The 20,612-nt window shown below is 46.2% G+C and overlaps 1 protein-coding gene and 1 long non-coding RNA gene across 2 annotated transcripts in view; one reads left to right on the plus strand and one right to left on the minus strand.

Moving 5' to 3' along the window:
• Nucleotides 1-20,612, minus strand: part of CPXM2 (carboxypeptidase X, M14 family member 2) — a 133,322-nt gene that overhangs the window by 32,383 nt on the left and 80,327 nt on the right. The window contains exons 5-7 of the mRNA XM_077126333.1: nucleotides 17,036-17,120; nucleotides 15,958-16,108; nucleotides 5,746-5,834 (exon numbers count right to left, since the gene is read on the minus strand). Coding sequence (XP_076982448.1) covers nucleotides 5,746-5,834; nucleotides 15,958-16,108; nucleotides 17,036-17,120 — 325 coding nt within the window. The remainder of the gene's footprint in view (nucleotides 1-5,745; nucleotides 5,835-15,957; nucleotides 16,109-17,035; nucleotides 17,121-20,612) is intronic.
• LOC143654413 (uncharacterized) lies at nucleotides 218-19,276 on the plus strand. Its single transcript, XR_013161800.1, has 4 exons — nucleotides 218-964; nucleotides 2,114-2,270; nucleotides 18,388-18,480; nucleotides 18,936-19,276. It is a non-coding gene; the product is annotated as an uncharacterized LOC143654413 (long non-coding RNA).

Below are 20,612 nucleotides of genomic sequence, written 5' to 3' on the forward strand. Positions count from 1 at the left end.
AAGAATGACAGGGATAGTGAAAACAGCAGCTGAAATATATTCTACTTCTCTACGGACTCTCCTCAACATGACAATCAGGTGAGGTGGGTAAGGCAGATGTGTCCATTCTGTAGCTAGACACTGAGTGATCTGTGCTGGGTTGCCAAGCTGGGGCCAACTGCAGCAGGACTTTGGACTCTGAGGAGTCTTCTGACACTCACGTCCATCCATGAAGATGCAATAAAGCAATCGGAACCAGCACATCTAGGCAGCTGGGCTTGGTCTGCTGCAATCTGGAACCCTCTCGAGAGATGCCTACAGCATACACACCATTTCCTTGGGGCCTTGAGTACTAGTCTCTGCGGACTGCTCAATCACTCTTGGCCACCAGTATGATATGGACACATCCTGAGCACACAGCACTCTTCTGCTTTCTGGTCAACTGAAAGTTCTGCAGACTCAGGAGTCAAATAGAGAACTAATGGAAAGCATTTGGCATGCCCGGCTGTCATCTAGTTCATCTAATAGCTGGTCCCTTTCCCCTTTTCAATTAGCTGCAGAAGAAATTGCTGCCAGGACTACCAATTATGACCTTGACACTGAAAGAAGACAAATATTTTTCCTGGGTTGCACAAAGTAGCCATGGATACAGACTCTCAGTGTGGGTTGACTCTTGGTCCATGAGTCACTAGAATACATCTGTATCCTTTAACCTCCCACCCAGTATCTTCTACTGGTCCCATTCTTCCTCCAATCGCGCAGCGCTGGGAAAAGAAACAGAGCCACATGCCACTGTGTGGCTACGGTGCAAGCCTCTTTCTCCTCACTTAAGGACAACACAGGTGTTTGAAGACCCTTCTCCTTTATGGGGTTCTTCACAGCTCTCTGCACAGCAGGTCCTCTGAGATGCCAGGAAGCATTTCTCCAGTGGCCACTGTCACCATCAAAGCCCTAGGAAGTGACATGTCCTGCTCTACTCAGCAAGGTAGGAGTTAACCTTACCAGGAATGAAGTTCTCCATTAAACACAGCTCCTTCTTGTACAGAGAACTATTATTGATTTCTGGAAAGAGTTACAGATTTTTTTTTGAGTTGGGGTCTCTGTGATAAGTGAGTCTTGATGACTAAAGAGGGAAGAAGGAATCAAAATTTTGTAGTAGCCTTAGACAAGCATGCATTCTCCACAGGAATGATATCACCTCTGATTGATTCTTTGGGGGCTGTTCTAGTTTGCTAGCTGCCGGAGTGCAGATGGATTGGTTTTTAATAAAAGGGGATTTATTTAGTTAAAAATGTATAGTTCCTCAGAGGAAAGGCAGCTAACTTTCAGCTGAGGTTCTTTCTTACATGGGAAGGCACAAGGCAATCTCTGCTGGCCTTCTCTCCAGGCCTCTGCGTTCCAACAACTTTCCCTGGGGTGATTCCTTTCTGCATCTCCAAAGGCCTGGGACAAGCTACAAGTGCTGATATGAGATATGCTGAGCTGCTTGGGCTGTGCTACCTTGAGCTCTCTCATTTAAGCACCAGCCAATTAAATCAAACATCATTCATTGCAGTAGACACGCCTCCTAGCCAACTGCAGATACAATCAGCATGTTCACATGCCATTGGCTCATGTCCACAGCAATAGAACTAGGCACCTTCATCTGGCCACACTGACACCTGAACCTAAATACCATAGTGGCTTAAGCATGTTAGATATTACAATGTTCTGTCGTCCTCCAAACCTCAACCCTGTCTGACATAATCTTATGCTTCAGTACTTAATACAATGGGGAGGGCAATTATGAAAAAAAAATGTCTAAGAAGGCTCCTTGGGTTGACAATAATTAAAAAGAGATTGGGAAACATTTTTTTGGAGAGGGCCTAAGCTTGCAAGACACGAAACTTCTTCAAGATTGTTTCCACATCTCTGAAATGGGAATGGACTTTGCCACATACTGCTTCTTCCCTCCCTGACTAAAGGGGATAGAATAAAAGAGCCTCCTTTTCTAGTAATTCATTTTCTGGAAACATATTAGAAGAAAATTATTCACATAGAATGGTACAATTATATGCACGATGATACTTGTTGTAGGGTGGTTTCTATTTTCTCAGTATTAATTAAAAGTTGGGAAATACCTAAATGCTCCCAGGCAGGAAAACAGCTGAGAAAACGGTGATGCATACAACTTACCAGAACATTCCATGACATGATAATTACAATTATGAAGACAGCATGGAAAATGGCTAATGGTCAAATATGAACTGAGAAGCAGAGCAACCTTGCAATTATGCAATGATCAACACTGCGTGAGTTCTGTGAACTAGAGGGGAAGGGGGGAAATGAAAACCATTCTTTGGGGGGGGGGCTTGTGGATTATTGGCCTTCAAATTCCTGGTTTGTATCTGATTGATGATAAAACCGTTTGTCCAATGAATTAAAATGTTATAAAACATAGTTCTTTTCCATCATCTTTCCTCAGTGGCCTGAGAAAGAGACACTGCCCCTGGTCAAATGGGAAAGGAATTCCAGTGGGGTGGGAGCTCCGAGGGAAAGGAACCCCGTGGGTGTGGAATTGGCTTGGCTCGGACCTGCCGGCCAGCTGCCCGGCTCTGGCTTCCTGGCCCCCATCACCCACGCCAGGGCCGGGCCGAGCAGGAATCAGGAGGCAGGCTCTAACCATCCTTGGCTAAAATGGAAATTAATAGCCCTAACGGGTCACCTCCCAACCCAGGTTTCATTACTTACCTTCTTTTCACATGCCCCACTTTACTTACCCTCAGGTATTTACTGAGCACTTGGGACCTGATAACATCACGCCCCAGACCAAAATCATTCATTGCTTCCTCAAAACCACGTTCTGCCTAACCTCTGTGGATAGTCCCCCATCCCTCTCCCCTCCCCCTGCCCCGACTCCTCTAATAGGTGACTGGGGACTGGGCAGTCCTCCCCAGATGTGCCTCTCCACGCTCCCCCCAGACTCCAGCTTATGCTCTCCAATCTCTGTGTGACTCCAGACTGGTCCCCTGGGGTACCGCTCTGCACACACGGAACCCCGCTGACTCTCAGGTTTGGTCAAGGGGTCTTTCCCCAGCATCCGGGACCAGCGTCTGCTCCCAGCAGCTGCCAGCCATCCTGGAAACACGCCTGTACACTTCTTCCTGCACACCTTGGCTCTGCTGTCCTCTCTGCCTGCCAAAGTCTATCACCTGTGGGGACGAGAGCTGACCCTGTCTGACACCAAAGTCCTTCCCAGCCATGGTCAACCAGACTGGTCACGCTCCCTCCAATCCCCGTGACTGTTATAAGCTCAAATCTGCATTTTAATTGAGTGCCTATTATAGGTTGATGATGAAACGGACAGTATCTGCCCCTACTATCCAGGACAAGGGAGAAGACAATGGGCACGTGAGCATCGTGGCACATGCAATGCAGGCCTTCAGTGCTCTCCCAACACAGTTTTCTGCCTCTGCCTCATAACACAGGCATCTCCCTCCCTCCCCACCCCCCGGACCTGGAATGGCGCCTTCAAGTCAGTGCCCTAAAAACATTTGCTGCGCAGAAGAGTCACACGTGTTCTCATCATTTCCCTCAGACAACGCAATAAGGTTTTCTATTTTTTCTTCTCACTTCCTGCACCTGCTGCTGTTTCTCATATTTTGTTGGTTGCAAATGTCTCTTTCAACAGTAGGATAAACTAACATTTTTATTTCCTTGAAGTAGAAAGGCTCCTACAGTTGTCTAGCAGACTTCATCCGGGAAACAAGTGAAAATGCTGTCTTCAGTCCATCTCTACGGGCCAAATGGCAAATCACTTCCACTTTAATACTCTTCGGGATGGACAGATGCTCCGGTGGAGTTCTAGCTGGGTGGTGGGACCCCAGAGGGGTCACCCAGTGCCACCCGAGGGGGCTGCACAGATGATTCATCATGCTAATGTCCACCAGCCCACTCCACTGCTTTCCCTATGTCCGAAGAACTCTGTGCTCCATGCGGGACAATTACCTACAGATACCAGCTACCTGGACTCTGCAGTTAGCTCATTTAAAATGCATTTAGATGTACTGCTTTTGACGTTAGTTGCCCCAGCTGAGTTGACACTTGTCTAATTCCTGGGCTCAACAAGATGTCCTGAGATCTCCAGTGAGCAAATCTGAATTAATATCCAAATGCTCCATAAAACGGAGTGCTGAGCAGTCATATAAACACCCAGAGAATGTAGAGCAGAGTGATGATTTGCAGACCTCAAGTCTAAACACATTATCTTGATTTCGGAAGAGCCAGACAGCAAGACAGTTTCTTTAGCACTTCCCACCTCCAAGTATGCACTGACAAGTGTCTGGAATCTGCACAAGTTATTGCAGGTTAAATCACGTGGAGACCAAGCTGGGTCTGCTCATTCCCTGGGCTGGGGGCAGCATGAGCCTTCTGCTCCCCATCTAAAACTACTCCGACCTCAGACTATCACCCACATTTCCCTGGACTGCTGGTTCCTCCACTTGGCCCCTGGGAGCTCCCACTCTGAACCGTATTAAGTTGCCCTTGGTGAATCTTCGCTCTGTAAATAAATTAGTAAGGATGATTCCCTGGCTGTTCGTTCTGTCTCTTCAAACAGATTCTTAGATGTCTAAGGGTTTCTCATCTGCTGGCCCCTCCCCACACTTTCTCACACCGTGCTCGGGCAGGCACTGAACAACACTTCATAACAAGCCACGCATCAGCTGTTTTAGCTTGTCCTAATTTTGTTTGGTCCCCTCCCGCTTCTGTACCTGGTAAGAAATGCTGTCTGTTGTACAGAATTATGTGGTTTTTAGCATTCCATCTCGGGAAAAAGCTCATCTGGGTTACTTCCAACAATGCTGAGTGCTACAAAGGTATCAACCAGTAGTTCTCAAACCTGACTGCAAATTAGAATCACATGGAAAGCTTTCAAAATTTGGAACCCCAGCCCTACTCCTAGAAATTCTGCTTTAATTGGCTCAGGTGAGGTGCAGATATAAGTATGTGTACACATTTTCCAGGCAATTTTAATATTTCCCCGGAATTGGGAGTCACTGGTCTGAATAATAAAGGTGGTGTTATACACTATCGTTGTGACTCAGTTTCCCCCACTTGTAAGATAAGGATAAGAACCATCCCTAGCCTCCTCAAGTTGTTAGGAGGACTGAACTCACTAAGTTTATAAATTACTCAGAACAATCCCTGGTTGGTGCAGGTCCCGTGCAATGCTTCCTGCTATTGCTAACAGCGTCAGCCCAGACCCTTTTTCTTCTTTGACTCTGCACCAGAGCAGTGCCCTCAAATCAACTGCAGCAATGTTCCATTCCAAGAAATGATCATTATGATGAATATGCAACTATGCGATGATATTGTGAATTACTGATTATATATGTAGAATGGAATGATCAAAAGTTACGAATGTTTGCGTTTGTTTGGTGTTTTTTGGTATTTAAAAAAAAATTAATTAAAAAAAAATCAACTGCAGCCCCCTGTCCCCCCTCCCCCTGCAGAGACTCTTAAATCAGAAAAGGCTGGGTTCAAATTCTTTTTCAGCCATTTGCTAGTAAGAGAACCTTCCTTGAGGCACCCGAATTTCAAGTAGGCATTCTGACCTTGAAACTACAAGCATTTAGTGTCTTTAGCAAACCAAAATGATCATTCAACTTCCTATACCTAACACAGCATCCTAAGCATCCAAAAAATAAAAAAGCAAAGCTTCTGTGCACATGTTCCGCTGCTCTTCGGAGAAGCTCCTGGAAGGAGCCTGGGCCATCTGGGTCTTACCTGTCGCATTTCCTTGTAGTTGTGATGCTTAAAATCCAGGTCATCAGTGGTGGTCATTTCATTCCGTCTGTGATAATAGTTATTAGGATCTAGGAACAGAAATAGACTGTTGAATGCATCCCACAGCTCTATGACTTGAGTGCCTCTGTTCAGGGACTGGGTCAGACTAAGCGCTGTGGGGACAGCAGAGCATCCCCAACACTGCACGGTCTCCAGCCCACGGCTCACACAGAGGCGAGAGGGCTGGCCTGGGGGAAGCAACCCCCAATCAGAAGGACCCAGTGGTTGGGAGCGTGGGCCCCGCAGCCGGACTGTCTGGGTTCAAATTCGTGTTCTTCCACCTATGCGCTGCACGACTTGGGGTAAGTCGCTCGAGCACTCTTGGCCTCAGTTTCCTCACCCAACAACAGGGAACATAACGGAACCTCCCTCCTTGGTGTGTTGTTATTATTAAGGGGGATAATCTATGTCCCTGACAAACTGTCAGCCTTAAATGAATGAATGAATATCCCAATTACGTGCAAGTGCATGAAAACTTTTGGAAATATGGTGGGCACGATTCACTACTTACCTGGCATTCATTCTCCTTCTAGCTTTCCTAACAGAAGACCTACACTGTTTGGAAATGTCCCTGCCCTTTCCCCACTTCTAGGAGGCAGGCTCGTGTCCCCAACTCCTGCGGGCTAACTTGCCTGGTCTCAGGGAATCAGAGCACATCACGCCCTGGCCACCTTCGCTGATCCGAAGTGATCAATCACATGGCCAGCACAGAGGAGCATGAGCAAGAGTCTCTCCCCCAGCCATAGAAACGCAGAAGCATGCTGCCTAGCCGGTGCTGCTGCCATCCTCTAGCCACCCGAGGGGCAGTCCTTAGGATCGCTTTGATTTTCATGGATGACCCCCAGGGAGAGAACCGAGAAAACCTCAATACCATCAGTAACTACTGGATCGACCACAGCTGAAGGCCAGCCTTCCTCGGGACTTCCAATCACATGACATAAGGAATTCCTTTACCAGTGTGGGCTGGGCCCTCTGTCCTTTGGAGCTGAAGCTGCCTGACCAGAATTAGCAGAACAAATTGGCAGTGGTGACCTCTGAGGCCTGGGAGCTGGGGGAAGCAAAAGGCACCTCTTCACTTAATTCCCACCTATAAAGAATGACTCAATTCCTATAAGCATGTATTGATTATACAATACATGTCTTAGTTTCCCATCTGCTAAGACAAATGCCACACAATGGATTGGCTTAACAATGGGAATTTATTGGCTCACGGCTTCAGAGGTTAGAAGGCCTGCTTCCGCCTGGGGTCAGCAGCATTTTGGGGGGTCCTTGGCTTTCCTTCATGTTCCACTGACTTCCAGCCTCTGTTCCTCTTCTCTTCATACAGTCTTTCTCTTCTTAAAGCCTCTAGTAATAGGATTAAGGCCCAACCCCACTCAGTTGGAACACACGTTACTAAAAATAACAATCTGGGGGGCACGATTCAACCTAGGACACCAGAGGAGAAAGGAGCGGGCAGGGACGAGGAAGAGCGTCCTCTGCTGGACGATGCGGCCAGAAATCCCGGCCATCTCCGATGGTCCTTCGCTTTACACAGCTGAACCTACTAACTGAGGGCCAGGCGAGCAATGTCAGAATCAGGTCAACTATCCATTTCACCCAAGGGGCTGGAAGGCCAGCTCTGGAGGCAGAGGCAGTGGTGGGCAATGGGGAGCACCAGGCGCCTCAGGCCATGCCCCAGCGGCCACCTGTGCTTGGTGGGGAGCCTTCCTGCCCCAAAGGAGGAACCCTCTGGCAAGCTTTACTCCTTTCTCTTGCATGATCCTTGTCTGCAGGAGGGACCTTGCCTCTCCCAGGGTGGCCCATGGATCAACTGGGGCCTCCCAGTATAGACATCCTGAAGCACGATCCATGTTTAACAGGCTCCAGCTGTATACACAGGCATGGATGTTAGAGAAGCCCTGGGGTAGAGGGCTGATCACACTGCCAGCCGGGAAAGGTATTCAGCACATGGTAGTCACATCTGCCATCAGTTGAATCAGCTGTGACTGGGTCCCTACACCCAAAAGTCACAGCTGCCACAGCTGAATTTCCCAGGGCTCATAGGTTTCAACCTGGAGAACTGAGGCAGATGCAAGAAGCCAACAAGCACGGACAGAAGACCCAAACACAGAAAATACAGTGTTTAATATTCACAAAAGGGTTGCTAATAATATTATGAGAAATAAGTGACTGTCGTTGAAAGAGAAATAGTATGGGAGGGTAGAATGGCATTTTGTCCAAGAATGGAAGCAAAAGCAACTCAGGATGAGCCAAAGGCCCCCCAATTATTTTTCTAGCACTTTCCTTCTGGGAGTACAGGCAGACCATGCCTTTGGGCAGGCCACCTTCCCTTTGATTTCCAAACTTATGTGTTTCAAAGCAAAGATAATGCATATTTTTCGCATTCATTTACACTTAACTTACTCACATACTGTTTTCTAAGGGCTTTTCAGTACCACGGAAGCCCCAGTAGCCTTTCCAAAGGACTTCAAAGCCCTCTTTGTCTTTGAACACAGTTTGTGTCTTCAAGGTTCTTAGAAAGGATTGAAGAAAAATATAGACCCCTAAGTCATGAGGGTTGGCAAATCTTTCTTTCCTTAAGACAATTTGCCTAAGGGTACAAAGTGTGCCAAAAGCACAGGGGAGTATATTTTACAACCTTCACTCTTCCCCATTTTGAACAGATACTTCCTCATGTGTCCATTCATTCTGATTGCACAAGGTTTTACTGCGAAGCTACCAGGAGCCCAAGGCCATAGGTTCAATGAGGGCCATACAGTTCTGCCCGACCAGGTCCAGCATCTACGGGGTCAATCACTTGGCCAAGACAGAGCAGACCTTGATACCCAGCAAGCCTGCCAGCTTCTGCGGGAAAAGAACCCCTTTCTCCTTGGGAAATCTGTTCCTGGTGGCTTGGATGGAACTGCCTCCCTCCCAGGCATGTGAACATGGGACCCAGGTCTAGCCAGTCACAATGCGCTTCCTCTGGCCACAGTCATTTGGTTCACAGATGACCATATCACCGAAGCTGGGTCATTTGGACTTCTCTCCCTGGCTTTGGGAGGAGCCCCCTTTCTGCTGGGGGCGCCCATGGAAGGGTAGGAGTTTGGGGTATTCCAAATCCACCTTCTGGCTGCAAGATAGTGAAGGGAGAACGCTGACCCCCTCAAGGCCCAGAGACACCAGCCTTATTCTTGCCTCAAGCCAGAGTCTAATCCACCCCTGGCATTTTCATATATGTGAGCCCCAAATTTCCTAGATTTGTTTTTTACTTTTGTTGACAGCTCATCAGAGTAGGGCTTCTGACATCTGAAAGACAGCACATCCTGACTGACTCAGTGTGCAATGCCTTAAATCCTCACAGATGGAGCTCTGGGCCACCAGTCTCCTGCTTCATCTCCTGCCGTTGATTTCATCTTTCACTGATGCTAAGAACCAGATGATTCCTTATGGGACACGCTATGATGGGGACAGACAAACCCAGGCAGGGCACATGGAACCTAAAACCATCTTTCCAACCTTGCACCTCTGCCCAGCTACCCAAACATTCTGCTCTGCTCAAACTAGTCACTGACTATGCCCTGAAACCACCTGCCTCCTCACCCCAAGGATGCTCCCTCTTCCCCTTGAACTTGCCCATCCTTGGTTCACACAGATCCCAACTGCTCCACGGACACTGCCTAGCCATCCTCATTTTAGTTATTTCTTACTTCTCAGACATGGTCAGATAAAAAAAAAATTCCTTACATCACCTGGACCACTCTTCATCTCCCTTTAAGAATCTTTTTTAATGTATGCCTGATGCAAACGCAAATTCACTGGAGCCCTCTGGAGACCATGCACTCACGCCTTAGCCAGGCAGCCTGTTTCACTGTTATGGGTCTTCCTTGATGGAGCTGAAGTCTGACTCAATCCTAATTTAACCCTGTTGAACTACTGTTGAACTATGATGTGACGAAGTCCTCTCCCTTTCGTATAAGAGGATCCTACAGATTTTTAAGGGAACCACATCTTCTCCTGAGTTGTCTCTGTTCCTACCTAAGTGTCCTCGTTCCTTCAGTTGTCCTCATGATGATTTCCACTGCTCTCATCATCTCAGTTTTCTTTGAAAACACTCTGAAATATCAACAGCTCTCCCAAACCATGGCTTTTAGGATCAAGTGCATCACCTCTGACATAGTCCAACCCAAAGATGACTAACCTCTCCCAGTTCACCTGGGAGTTTCCTGGTTTTAAAACTAAAAGTCCCATATCCTGGGATCCTTTTTGATGGCAGGCAAATCAGGATGATTGCCCTACTTAAGTAGGGCAAACAAGTCTAGGAAGCATCTCTCTCTTTACAGGACAACTTAATTATACAGCTGAAGATTCCTTTAGCTGTTAAGAACCACATTAGATGCATGCAAATGTTTTCTGGTGAAAAAAAAATCATCATTAATTGCTCAGTCTCATGTTTTGCTATCTTAATGACCAGAGTAAGTGAGAGAACAACCCCATGACTCCATCTTTGGCTAGATATGAACTACATTTGGCCATTGCCCAGTGATTTATGAAAATGTCACCTTTTTAACCTTGAAGCTAAGGTCTTTGCTGACTTCACGCCATCTTTTCCCGAGCATGTACTACTGCATGCGAACCCTGTGCCAGATAGGGGGACATAAGGCCAAAAGATGCAAGGACCCAAATAGCAGGGACACTGTCAAGGCTCCTGGAAGGAGCAAAAGTTTTGAAAGACACTTATAGTAATGCGTGACAAAGGCTGGGTTATTCTTTTTGCATTTGTTTGTTTCAGGAAGGAAATATGAGAAAGAGAAAGAGACAAGAGGCATATCTAACTCTAGGGGCCTTCTCTCTGGCTTCAGGCAGGTCAAGCAGAAATTGATCCTGTATTCGACAGCTTCTCTGAACAATGTGATATTCTCAGATCCTTAGTGCACAGTGAACGTGTGCTCAGAAGGAGAATGAAGGGAGACGATGTGGGATGAGGGCGGCATGGAGGTGGGGAGACGCTACAGCCAGTCCCCACTCAGCTGGGCTGTGAGCTTTGTAATAATGGAATCCAGGAGGAAGTCACGATGAAGACTGAAGAGCAAAAGGACTGGAAAAGGAGAGAAGGAATCCCCACGTGGGCCAGGCAGGGTATATGGCAGAATCTGAAAACCACTCTCATCCCTACCCAGGCTGGAAACAGCTTGGAGGTTCTGGGTCCCAAATCCAGCACCAGTTCACCACACAGGACTTATCAGGAATAGGATAATCCCAGATCATTACTGGATTCCCATTGCTGGAATTCCAAAGGGAATGTTAGGATGCTTAGATTGTTTTCCTTAGCCGTTTGTTGCTTCTGGGTTTGAAACCTTGCTTGAAATGCGGAGGCTCACAGCTTGAGGAGGAAAAGGCTCTCTCTTTAGTGTAAAGGGATTCACCTGCAATCAAGAATTGCTAGCCTGATGATTCCTTTTATATGATATATCCAGAATAGCAAATCTGCAGAGACAGAGAGCAGGCTGGAAGTTACCAAGGTATGGGAGGAGAAGGGAGAAAGAATGATCACTTATTGGGTTTTCAGGGAGTGATTTAAAAAGTCCTAAAACCAACTGTTGAACTGTGTTCCAGTAACTTGGATTCCTGCAGACAACTACATAACTGTATAGCTTTTACAATGTGACCATGTGATTGTGAAAACCTTGGGTCTGATGCTCCCTTTATCCAGGGTATGGACAGATGAGGAAAAAAAATAAGGACAAAAAATAGATAAATAATGGGGAGGTGGATAAGGGGTAAAAATTGGGTAGATTGAAATACTAATGGTCAATGAGAGAGAGGGGTAAGAGGTATGGGATGTATGAGTCTTTCATTTTTCTTTTTATTTCTTTTTCTGGAGTGATGCAAATGTCCTAAAAATGATCCTGGTGATGAATATACAACTATGTCATGATATTATGAGCCACTGATCGTATATATTGGATGGGGCATATATGTGTGATATATCTCAATAAAACTTTTTTTTTTTTTTTTTTTGGCATAGGCAGGCACCGAGAATTGAACTCAGGTCTCTGGCATGGCAGGAGAGAATTCTGCCACTGAGTCTCTGTCGCACCACCCAATAAAAACATTTTCAGAAAGTCCTAAAACCAGGTGGAAGTGGCAGATGCCCAGGAGTGTGAATGTCCTTAATGTCAACACTTTAAAAAGGCTACTTGTAGCTTATATGAACTTCACTTCAATTAAATATATTTATGTATATATATCACTGGCCTTGAAGTGCTCTCCAAGGACCAAGGAGAAGGCAGATCTTTGATGATCTTTGATGATCATTTGCTACCTACATAGCAAATGACCCCCCTCTTTGGCCCCCTGGCCCCCCATGACCCCTGACATCTCCAAGCACAGACCCTGGGCACAGAGGACTCTGGTACCATGGTGCTTGGGCAAGCCGAGCACCAAAGCCTACCCGCCCAGGCTTCATTCAATTATTCTCATGACAAAGCGTTTCCTCTAGTGCAAAACCAAGAGAACCAGGAGAAACAAGGGGGCCACGGCCTCCAGGGAGAGCCGGTCTTGAACATGGATAATTACTGTCAGCAAAAGCAGCCCTCTAGCTTCCCGTGGCTCCAATGGGGTGCACATCCCAACACATGCTTGTTGACACACGCCACCGTTCCATGCTGCCTTCATGGCTTAACATCACAAAGCTCTGCATGCTCCCCAAGTCCAGGAAAATCCTCTGATTTCCTGGCTGACAGTGGTTCTCTCGACAACCATGGGGCCAATTTGCCATCTGAGTGACAGGAGGAGCTGTTGGGAAGGAATGTTTTCAAAGGTCCTGCTGTTTTTACAGCCTGCCAAGATAATCAACACTGGGCACTTGCACTGAGAAGAGAAAGTGCACATTTATTTAAACTCAGTAAGGGCAAGCTGCCTTCTGCTGCTGGGAGTACAGGCTGTGGCCATCAGAGTTTGGTCCCTCCTGAGTTAAGAGGCACCCCATTGGGGGCAGGGGGTGGAGATGCCCAACAGGGGCAGGCATGTCCCCTTATTAAACTGTCAGAGCACCAGGAGAAGCGACGGCGACCTACTTATCTCCAAATGCCTGGAGCCCGCCTCGGAACAGCTGCGCCAAAAATGCTTGCCGTGTGAATGAATGAGTGAGTAAACGAATGAATGGAAATGAATAGCAAGTCATTTGGGAAAGGCTAGTTATGAAAAAGATAAGCTTTCTAGGGCCCAGAGACCGCTGAATGGGGACTCAACTCATGCTGTGATTTGTTATCCCATTTCCATGGCAGAATGAGATAGAGGGGAGCGTGAAGGGGGTGGTTAATTTAAAACCACCTCCTCAGGTTTGAGGATAATTATGATATCTTACGCCATCTCTGAGCCTGTGAGCTGTGCCGTGCCCCACACAAAGCCTGCTGGGAGAGGCCCACACACCTTTGTGAACCAGGCTGTGGGGTGGACTTTGTTAGGCAGCTGACCCCAAACCTGGAGTTTGAAACGAGGCAGGAGGAAAATCTGTGCTTCCCCATGTGATCTGCTCTCTCAACCTTAAACCCCAGAATCCCCTGCACGGGGTGGGGGAGACTTGAGAGTGAGGCCGTGGCATTCTTCTTCCCAGAAAAGCAGAGATTTAGTCCTGTCAGAGGGTGGCAAGTGCCTGCACACTACCCAGGGAAGACAGAAAAGGAAACCAGTGGAGGAATCATGGGGATGAGAAGAATGAAAGGTCTTCTCTTCCTTCCATCCATCATCCTTGGAGTCTGGAGATGAAACAGAGCAAGAGCCCACCCCACCCCACATTTATCCATACTTAGGAGAGGGCGTGGAGTTGACTGAGGCATTATTACAGTGCAGCAAGACAGAAGTCAGGTCGTGGTCTGACAATTAAAACCATTTTTTCAATATTTTGTGAACTAATTAACATGGGCTGGGAGCATAGATTCGGAGAAAGGAGATTGAGCATTTCAGCTAACGTGGGCAGCCCCGGAGCAGATTTCTGGGCAGCACCCTTCAGCAGCGACTCCATGCTGGATGGAGAGCCAGCTCCTTCCCGCTGACCTCTGTGCAGCTCATCCCTAGATCTTCTGAGCCGAATCCAGGGACACCCCGGCACACATCAGTGCCGTGTACAGGGAGAATGTCATTCAGCCCTGGTCGCCAGGAGCTCGGGGGCTTGGGAGTGACCACTTCCCCCAAAGCAGCCAAAGGAACACTCTGAACACAAAGTCCTGGGTAGCACCAGGGACTCGAGCACCGCCATCCCCCAGCCCAGGACCCTGGCCACAACCCTGTGGCCTTGTAGGGGAAGCATGTCCAGAGGTCAGGGGGCCCTTAGCGGTGGCATACATTGCAGTTCTGTTTGCAACAGCAAAATGCCTGAAAATGGATGTGATGATCTAAAATTTATCTTAAGAAGTGCACCCCACCTTCTAATAAGGGTAGAACTTTAGTCCAAAATGGACAAGTCAGTTCAAATTGGGGGAAGAGAATTTTCCTTTACTTTTGAACCTTAAAAACCTTGTGAACAGGCTGTGGTATGTGGCAATTCAATTTGCAGTTCAAATATTTCTGGAAACATTATTTATGAAGTCTTAAAAAAGAACGACTGCCCTCCTCAGCCCCCGCTGGACGGTTCACAGGATGATGGTAAGAAATGAAAAGGACAGAGCACAGAGAAGCAGAAAGAGAGGTAAATGAATTTTTCATAAACAAGTTCCAGGAAAAACAGACTCGGGGCTGCTCGCATTTAGAGCACAAGGTCACCTCGGGTTTCGGAGGACGACTGGGTTAGACCGTCTTGGGTGTTTGGCCTCATTAACTTTCACAAAGAAATGGAACAGGTTGCAAGGCAATGAGCGAGGCTCAAAGATACCTTCAGGGACTGGAGGCCCCTGAGCTGCCCCTGGGCCCTGAGAGGTGAGCGCCAGCAGCAGGAGGCGTGCGCCAAATGCCAGCTTCTCTCCGGGCAGACTGGCCAAATAACCTCTAGAAGAAAAACGGCCCTAACTATTTAGGGGGTGGAAAATAGAACCGTTCCGAGTCCATACTTGAAACCTATCCAGATTTCACAATGTTAACTCTGTCTTTGTGTTTAAATGGCCCCCGGGACTTATCTTCAAACACACACACACAAAGAATAACTTCACAGGAAAATATTTATTTCATGAGACTCTCCCAGGCCGCCCTTTGCCCTTTACCAACAGCAGATGAATTCCTGCCTGCAGAAAGAAATGACGACCCTGCCCTTTAAAGCCAGCAGGCTGAGTACCATGGAGCGAACTGGAGAGCAAGGAACCTGGCCTGGCCCAAAGAGGCCCAGAGCCCATCAATCACCTTCTTGGAGAAGCCTGCCAGCCTCTGTGCCTACAGACCAGCTGTGCTTGGGAAAGCTCCAGCTGGCCCCGTGCGGCAGGCAGGCCAACCTGTGATTGCAATTCCAGGACTAATAAAAGGGGACCAAATCCTAAATCGACCTTCTCTCTGTATCAGCTCCAAACATGAGCACACCTTTTGCATCAGCAATTCCACTGATCAGAACCTAACTTAAGAAAATAATCATGGACACATTCGAGGACATAGAAATAAAGATGTTCATTGTTGAGTTGTTTATAGGTTCAAAATATTGGCTCAACTGAACTACTAACTCTAAAGGACAGATGAAAACATGGGGTTCTGCTCATAAGTGGAATAGAAGGCATCCATAAAACATGATTTCTAACAGTCTTAAGGACGTGAAGAAAGGTTCATAATCTAGTAAGTACAAATACGTATATTAAAAGGATCTGTCTGGTGTGAGTCCAGGGCGAGGGCACGGAGGCTGGCAGACACAGCCATCTTTCTGAGCAATAAAGGGTTTGTGTTCTGAACATCCAAGACTGGCAAGGCCAGATCATGGAGATTGCAGGATTGAGAGAAAAACAATTACGTGACATTAAATATGCTTTGAAAATAGAGTCAACGTCAATTCCCAGCAAGAGTGGCTGTAGACATGGCACAGTACATATACCACATCAGAGCTGGTGGTAGCTTCCCCAGGCAGTGCTGGTAGGACCACGAATCACACACCTAATTAAAACATTCTCCAATAGACATGCATATTGCTATTGTTTGCTTTCTTCCATTTGCCTTGGCCGCACACTGGTCCCCATGGAAGTAAGAGTGAGGACTCACCTGGTAAAGGGCAGCCAAGAATCTCCATCCTCATACAGATGCTCCCGTTATCAAACCAGGACTGTGGGTTGATGCGAATATAGCGGGCCACCATGGGCACCGGCAGCTCATTAAGAACGGGGATCTCCTTCTCACTGTTGCCTTCAAATATCTATCAATGCCCAAGGGAAAAAAAAGGAGAATCTTTCAGAGCTAACAAGGGATAAAAGAGCCAGCCACCCTCTCACTCTATAAGACCTTACTGAGGGGCATCTGACATCTGCTGGCCATTGAGGGGAAAGTGAAGGTGAGTTGGTCTTGACCCCGCCCTCAGGAAGCCCCATCTGGCATGTGCAGGGGAGATACTTACATGCAGTAGGAGATATCCATTAGTGCAGTAGCAAAGAGACAGCCACAGGGCTGTGGGATTTCAGAGGAAGGAGGGGATCAAGCAAAGCTTCTGGGAGCAGGTGCCTTTTGAATTGACCTTGAAGGAAAATTAGTTGGATCTGCAGAGATCGGAGGGGTTTTAAAGGAAAGGAACAGCAGTGGGTAAAGATGCACCAAGATGGAGGAAGAAAATCAACAGGTCCATTTTTTTTCCCAGAATATGGAACTGTGCATGTGGGGTGAGAATGAGGAAAAAGGTTGAAAGAGGAGGCTGCAGTTAAGAATATGTACATGAGACTCTGAATAAGAGAGTGGCAGGACAAGAACTGGTTAACCTGGAGCTAATCTTAAAGTTAGAACTTAGAGTCATCAGCAGAAGTTAGAAAATGACTAAAATTGAATCGCTATGAGGGACCCCAAACTCTCTGTGCCATATGCCTTAGAGGGTCAATGGGTGATCTGTGTAGAAGGCTGCATCCCAGCAGCTCCCTGATAGGAGCAAAAGATGAGTTTTACATCAGCCCCAAATGTAAGGGCCATTTGGTGCTGAGCTTCAGGGCTTGGAAGGGAAAATCATCTTCCATCAGATTCCCATGGTTGGTTTGAGCTGACACAGCATCAGCAAAAACTGGCCGGACACACATTCCTTCCTCTGCAGGGCTCCACAGCTAGGCCCCAAGGGCATGGTTAGAGGGAAGGAAAGACTCACCATGTCTCCAGATCCATTTTGAACAGTGACCCATGTATGGCTGTCATTGCTCACCATGACTTTATAGGATGTCACCCAGTCACTCCTAAGAGAAAAAAAACATTATTGGAACAACATAATTTACAACTTACCTGTCCCATGCAGAGGTGTTGACATAAGGAGAATAGGTGGCAAAGGTAGACAGCACTGGGTCAAACCTGGCCTTATCAGCTGTACAACCATGGCCAGATAACTAACCCATCTATGCCACTATTTTCCATCTTAAAAATGGGAATAATGAGTGCTAACCTAAAAGAACTGATGTGAGCACATAACACACTTAGGACAATGTCTGACAATAAGCAGAAAATGCTGGTCAAGGGCGGGCAAAATGGCTCAGTGGCAGAGTTGTCACCTGCCATGCCAGAGACCTGGGTTCATTTTCCAGTGCCCACCCACGTTAAAAAAAATTTTTTGGCCAGACACATAAAAAATATAAATACAGTCAATTCCTGTAATTTGTGGTAGAGTAGTTATAAAGTTTCCATGGACATTGAATTAATGGATACTAAAACACTACTCCTGGAAGAAATATAGGCTTATGTTCCTAAGAGCCTCTGGTCATTTCATTTTCATCAGCCAATCAATATGTAACATTGTTCATGCATGTCTCTTATTTAGTATATATTGCTGATTCATTGTCATTGAACTCATGGCCAACAGCCCTATAACTCATCCTTGAAAGAAGCTTATCTAGTACGTGGCATTTTCTCCATCAGGCTCGTCACAGCCTACTTGCACGTAGAGACATCAGACAGCACTTCAGGACCATGCTTGGGAGCCATCTTAATCAGCAAAATTGCCAACACAAAGCACAAAAATGCAAAAGAACATGACACTAAATATACGGCGGAAAGGAGACTTGTCTACCATATGAGCACTGAAAAAAGAAGGCAGCGCATCACCTTGTTGGACTTTGGCTGGGAGCATGCGCATTGGGAGAACGGAAATTTTCATTGCTCTGTGCATGTCTATTAATAACCACAAAAGTTCTAACCACTGATTTGCGGATTACAAATAAATTTTAGCAATGGGAAAATTCAGAAATAAGGAATCTGCAAAGAATGAGGATCAACTGTACTTAACATACTTGTTTATATTGAACATTTATAGTCATTCATTGAATATAAATTACACAGTAACAGCTGAATGGAGTCTCACATGGCAAAGTAATCCCCATAAAGGTAACAAATGGGTCTAGAAATTTCATTTGGAAAACTAGTTCAGAAATGTAATTAGCTAAGTCCTCCTAAGACTCAAAAGTAGCAGTTGAGTCTCTAAGAGGGCACTGTATTTCTTCTTGTCTGTTGCAGCTATCTAGACAATCTCTGCCCAAGAAGAATCCAATGATGGCTGGATCTGAAGCCAGCCTCCCACCATGTTCTACTGCACAGAGACTGCTAAGGGTAATACAGTCAGAATTTGGATTCCCAGCAGTAGAGGTCAATTTGATAGGCTGGGGGTGGGGGGGCAGGAGCCTTCCTGTGGAAAACACTTTTTTCCCCCTCTGCCTCATTTTTCTAATAATATTAAATTTTAAGCAACATAGAAATGTGCTTCCTGAGCATCCCTAATTGTTAAGTTTTAAAACACTGGAACTAAGCACCAGCTTATTAGCCTTTTAGAAAATTCCTGTCGAAACCTTTTCCTACTATGAAATCTCCTTGGACCCTGGATTCACATATATTCCAATTTGTGATACTGTCTAGCAAAGTTTATTTCGAAAGACCAGCAGGTTCTATTAATTCTGGTCCATCTGGCTGACCTGTCATGAAAATTATCCTGAGGTGGTTTTCTACATGCTTGGAAGTAAACACTCATCTCCCACCTTCTCATTTCTCCTCTCTCACCTTCCCACCAGCTTTGTCTGAATACCTGCTAGAAGCTGGAATCTATCAAACAACACATTCCTTCCCTGAGGATTACCAGCTTGAGCCACAGTAGCAGATCCAGATGCATTAAACATGCCTTTTGAAAAGCACCTCGGTGGCAGCTCGTATCCTCTGCACTGGAAAATTATCCTCACCCAAAATAGCAACCTGTTTCCCAGAGTCAAATAATTTCCAAATGACTTGTAACTACAGTTCGCATTGCTGTCTCTTTTTCTGCTGATAACTCCCAAGGATGATCCAGCAAGGCAGTTTCTGGTTCAGGAAACCCCTCAGCCAGAAAAGGCACATCCACAATAAGAGAAAGGTAAAGAGAAAAAGCAAAAGTAATTCTACACAATGAAAGGGAGTGGTAAGGGGTACAGGAAAAAAAAATAGGGGGAACAAAGGTTAAAATATATTGGGTAGATGGAAATACTAGTGGTCAATGAGGGGGAAGGGGTGTGACATGTATGAGGTTTTTCTTTTTTCTTTTTATTTCTTTTTCTGGAGTGATGCAAATGTTCTAAGAAATGATCATGGTGATGAATACACAACTGTGTGATGATATTGTGAGCCACTGATTGTACACCAAGTATGGAATGTTCATATGTTAAGAATGTTCATGTTTGTCCATTGCTTTGTCAATAAAAAAAAATTTTTTTTTAAAAAGTAATTTTCCAAGGGAAAGGAGAAAAAATAAAGGAGATGAGAGCCAAGTAACAATTTCTCAAATTTAACGTAATAAATAACTACGGACAAACCCACCACTCATATTTGTATGGGAATTCAAAGTCCACAGGACTTAGGCCTCTCTCCTGAACTGCAGACGGGCCTCATGCCCTTCCGTCCACTGAATCGGAGGCTCCAGTTATGTTTCAGAGACATCTCAGATACACCCCGCCCAAGCCAACGGACTCATTTCTCCCACCCAACCCCAAAATGGTACTCAGTGTCACTGCCCCAGGAAAGGCACTACATCCACTCAGGGGGACCAAACTCCCAGACTCAGGGAAAACTACATGGCATCTCACTTTCCTTCCCCCTTCCCATATTGATTCCATCCCCAGTTCTGTCCATTTTAACCTCCCACATCTTTCTAGAATCTGCCCAGGGCCTCTACATTCCCACTGCCATGACCCCAGCTCATTTTCTTGGGCCAGGTCTATTACAGTCACCTCCTATTGGTCCCCAGGAATATAAACCGTCCCCTGTCCCCACCTATCTTGTAGTCAGAGGCTTAAATTTTTTGATGAAATATTATCACTCTTATTTTAGTACTAAAGACCAAAATCCTTATCATGTTCTACAAGAGCCTTGCTTATCTCTTGTTTTCTCTGCTCCTTCTTTCAATTTCCTCTACTGATTATACTTTCTCATGCCTCAGGGCCTTAGCACATACTCTTCTATCTGGACTACTCCTTTCCTCTCTCCCGTCTGCCTCTAGGTTGTTCACACTCAGCACCACTTGCCAGAAAAGCTGTTCTAAACCTCCAGTCAAGCCAAATTCTTTTGTGATATGCTCCTTTCTGTCATAGTTCAATTCTGCTTGCAATGAAATGCTCTTTTCTGCAATTATCTGGTAGTGTCTTTATCCCCCCACTGGAGAATAAGCACCTGTCTCACAGAAGGAGGAAGGAGAGACCACAGTCCCTTTGGAGGATGTGAAA

This window comes from Tamandua tetradactyla, chromosome 13, assembly GCF_023851605.1.
Source record: "Tamandua tetradactyla isolate mTamTet1 chromosome 13, mTamTet1.pri, whole genome shotgun sequence".
Lineage (NCBI taxonomy): Eukaryota > Metazoa > Chordata > Mammalia > Pilosa > Myrmecophagidae > Tamandua > Tamandua tetradactyla.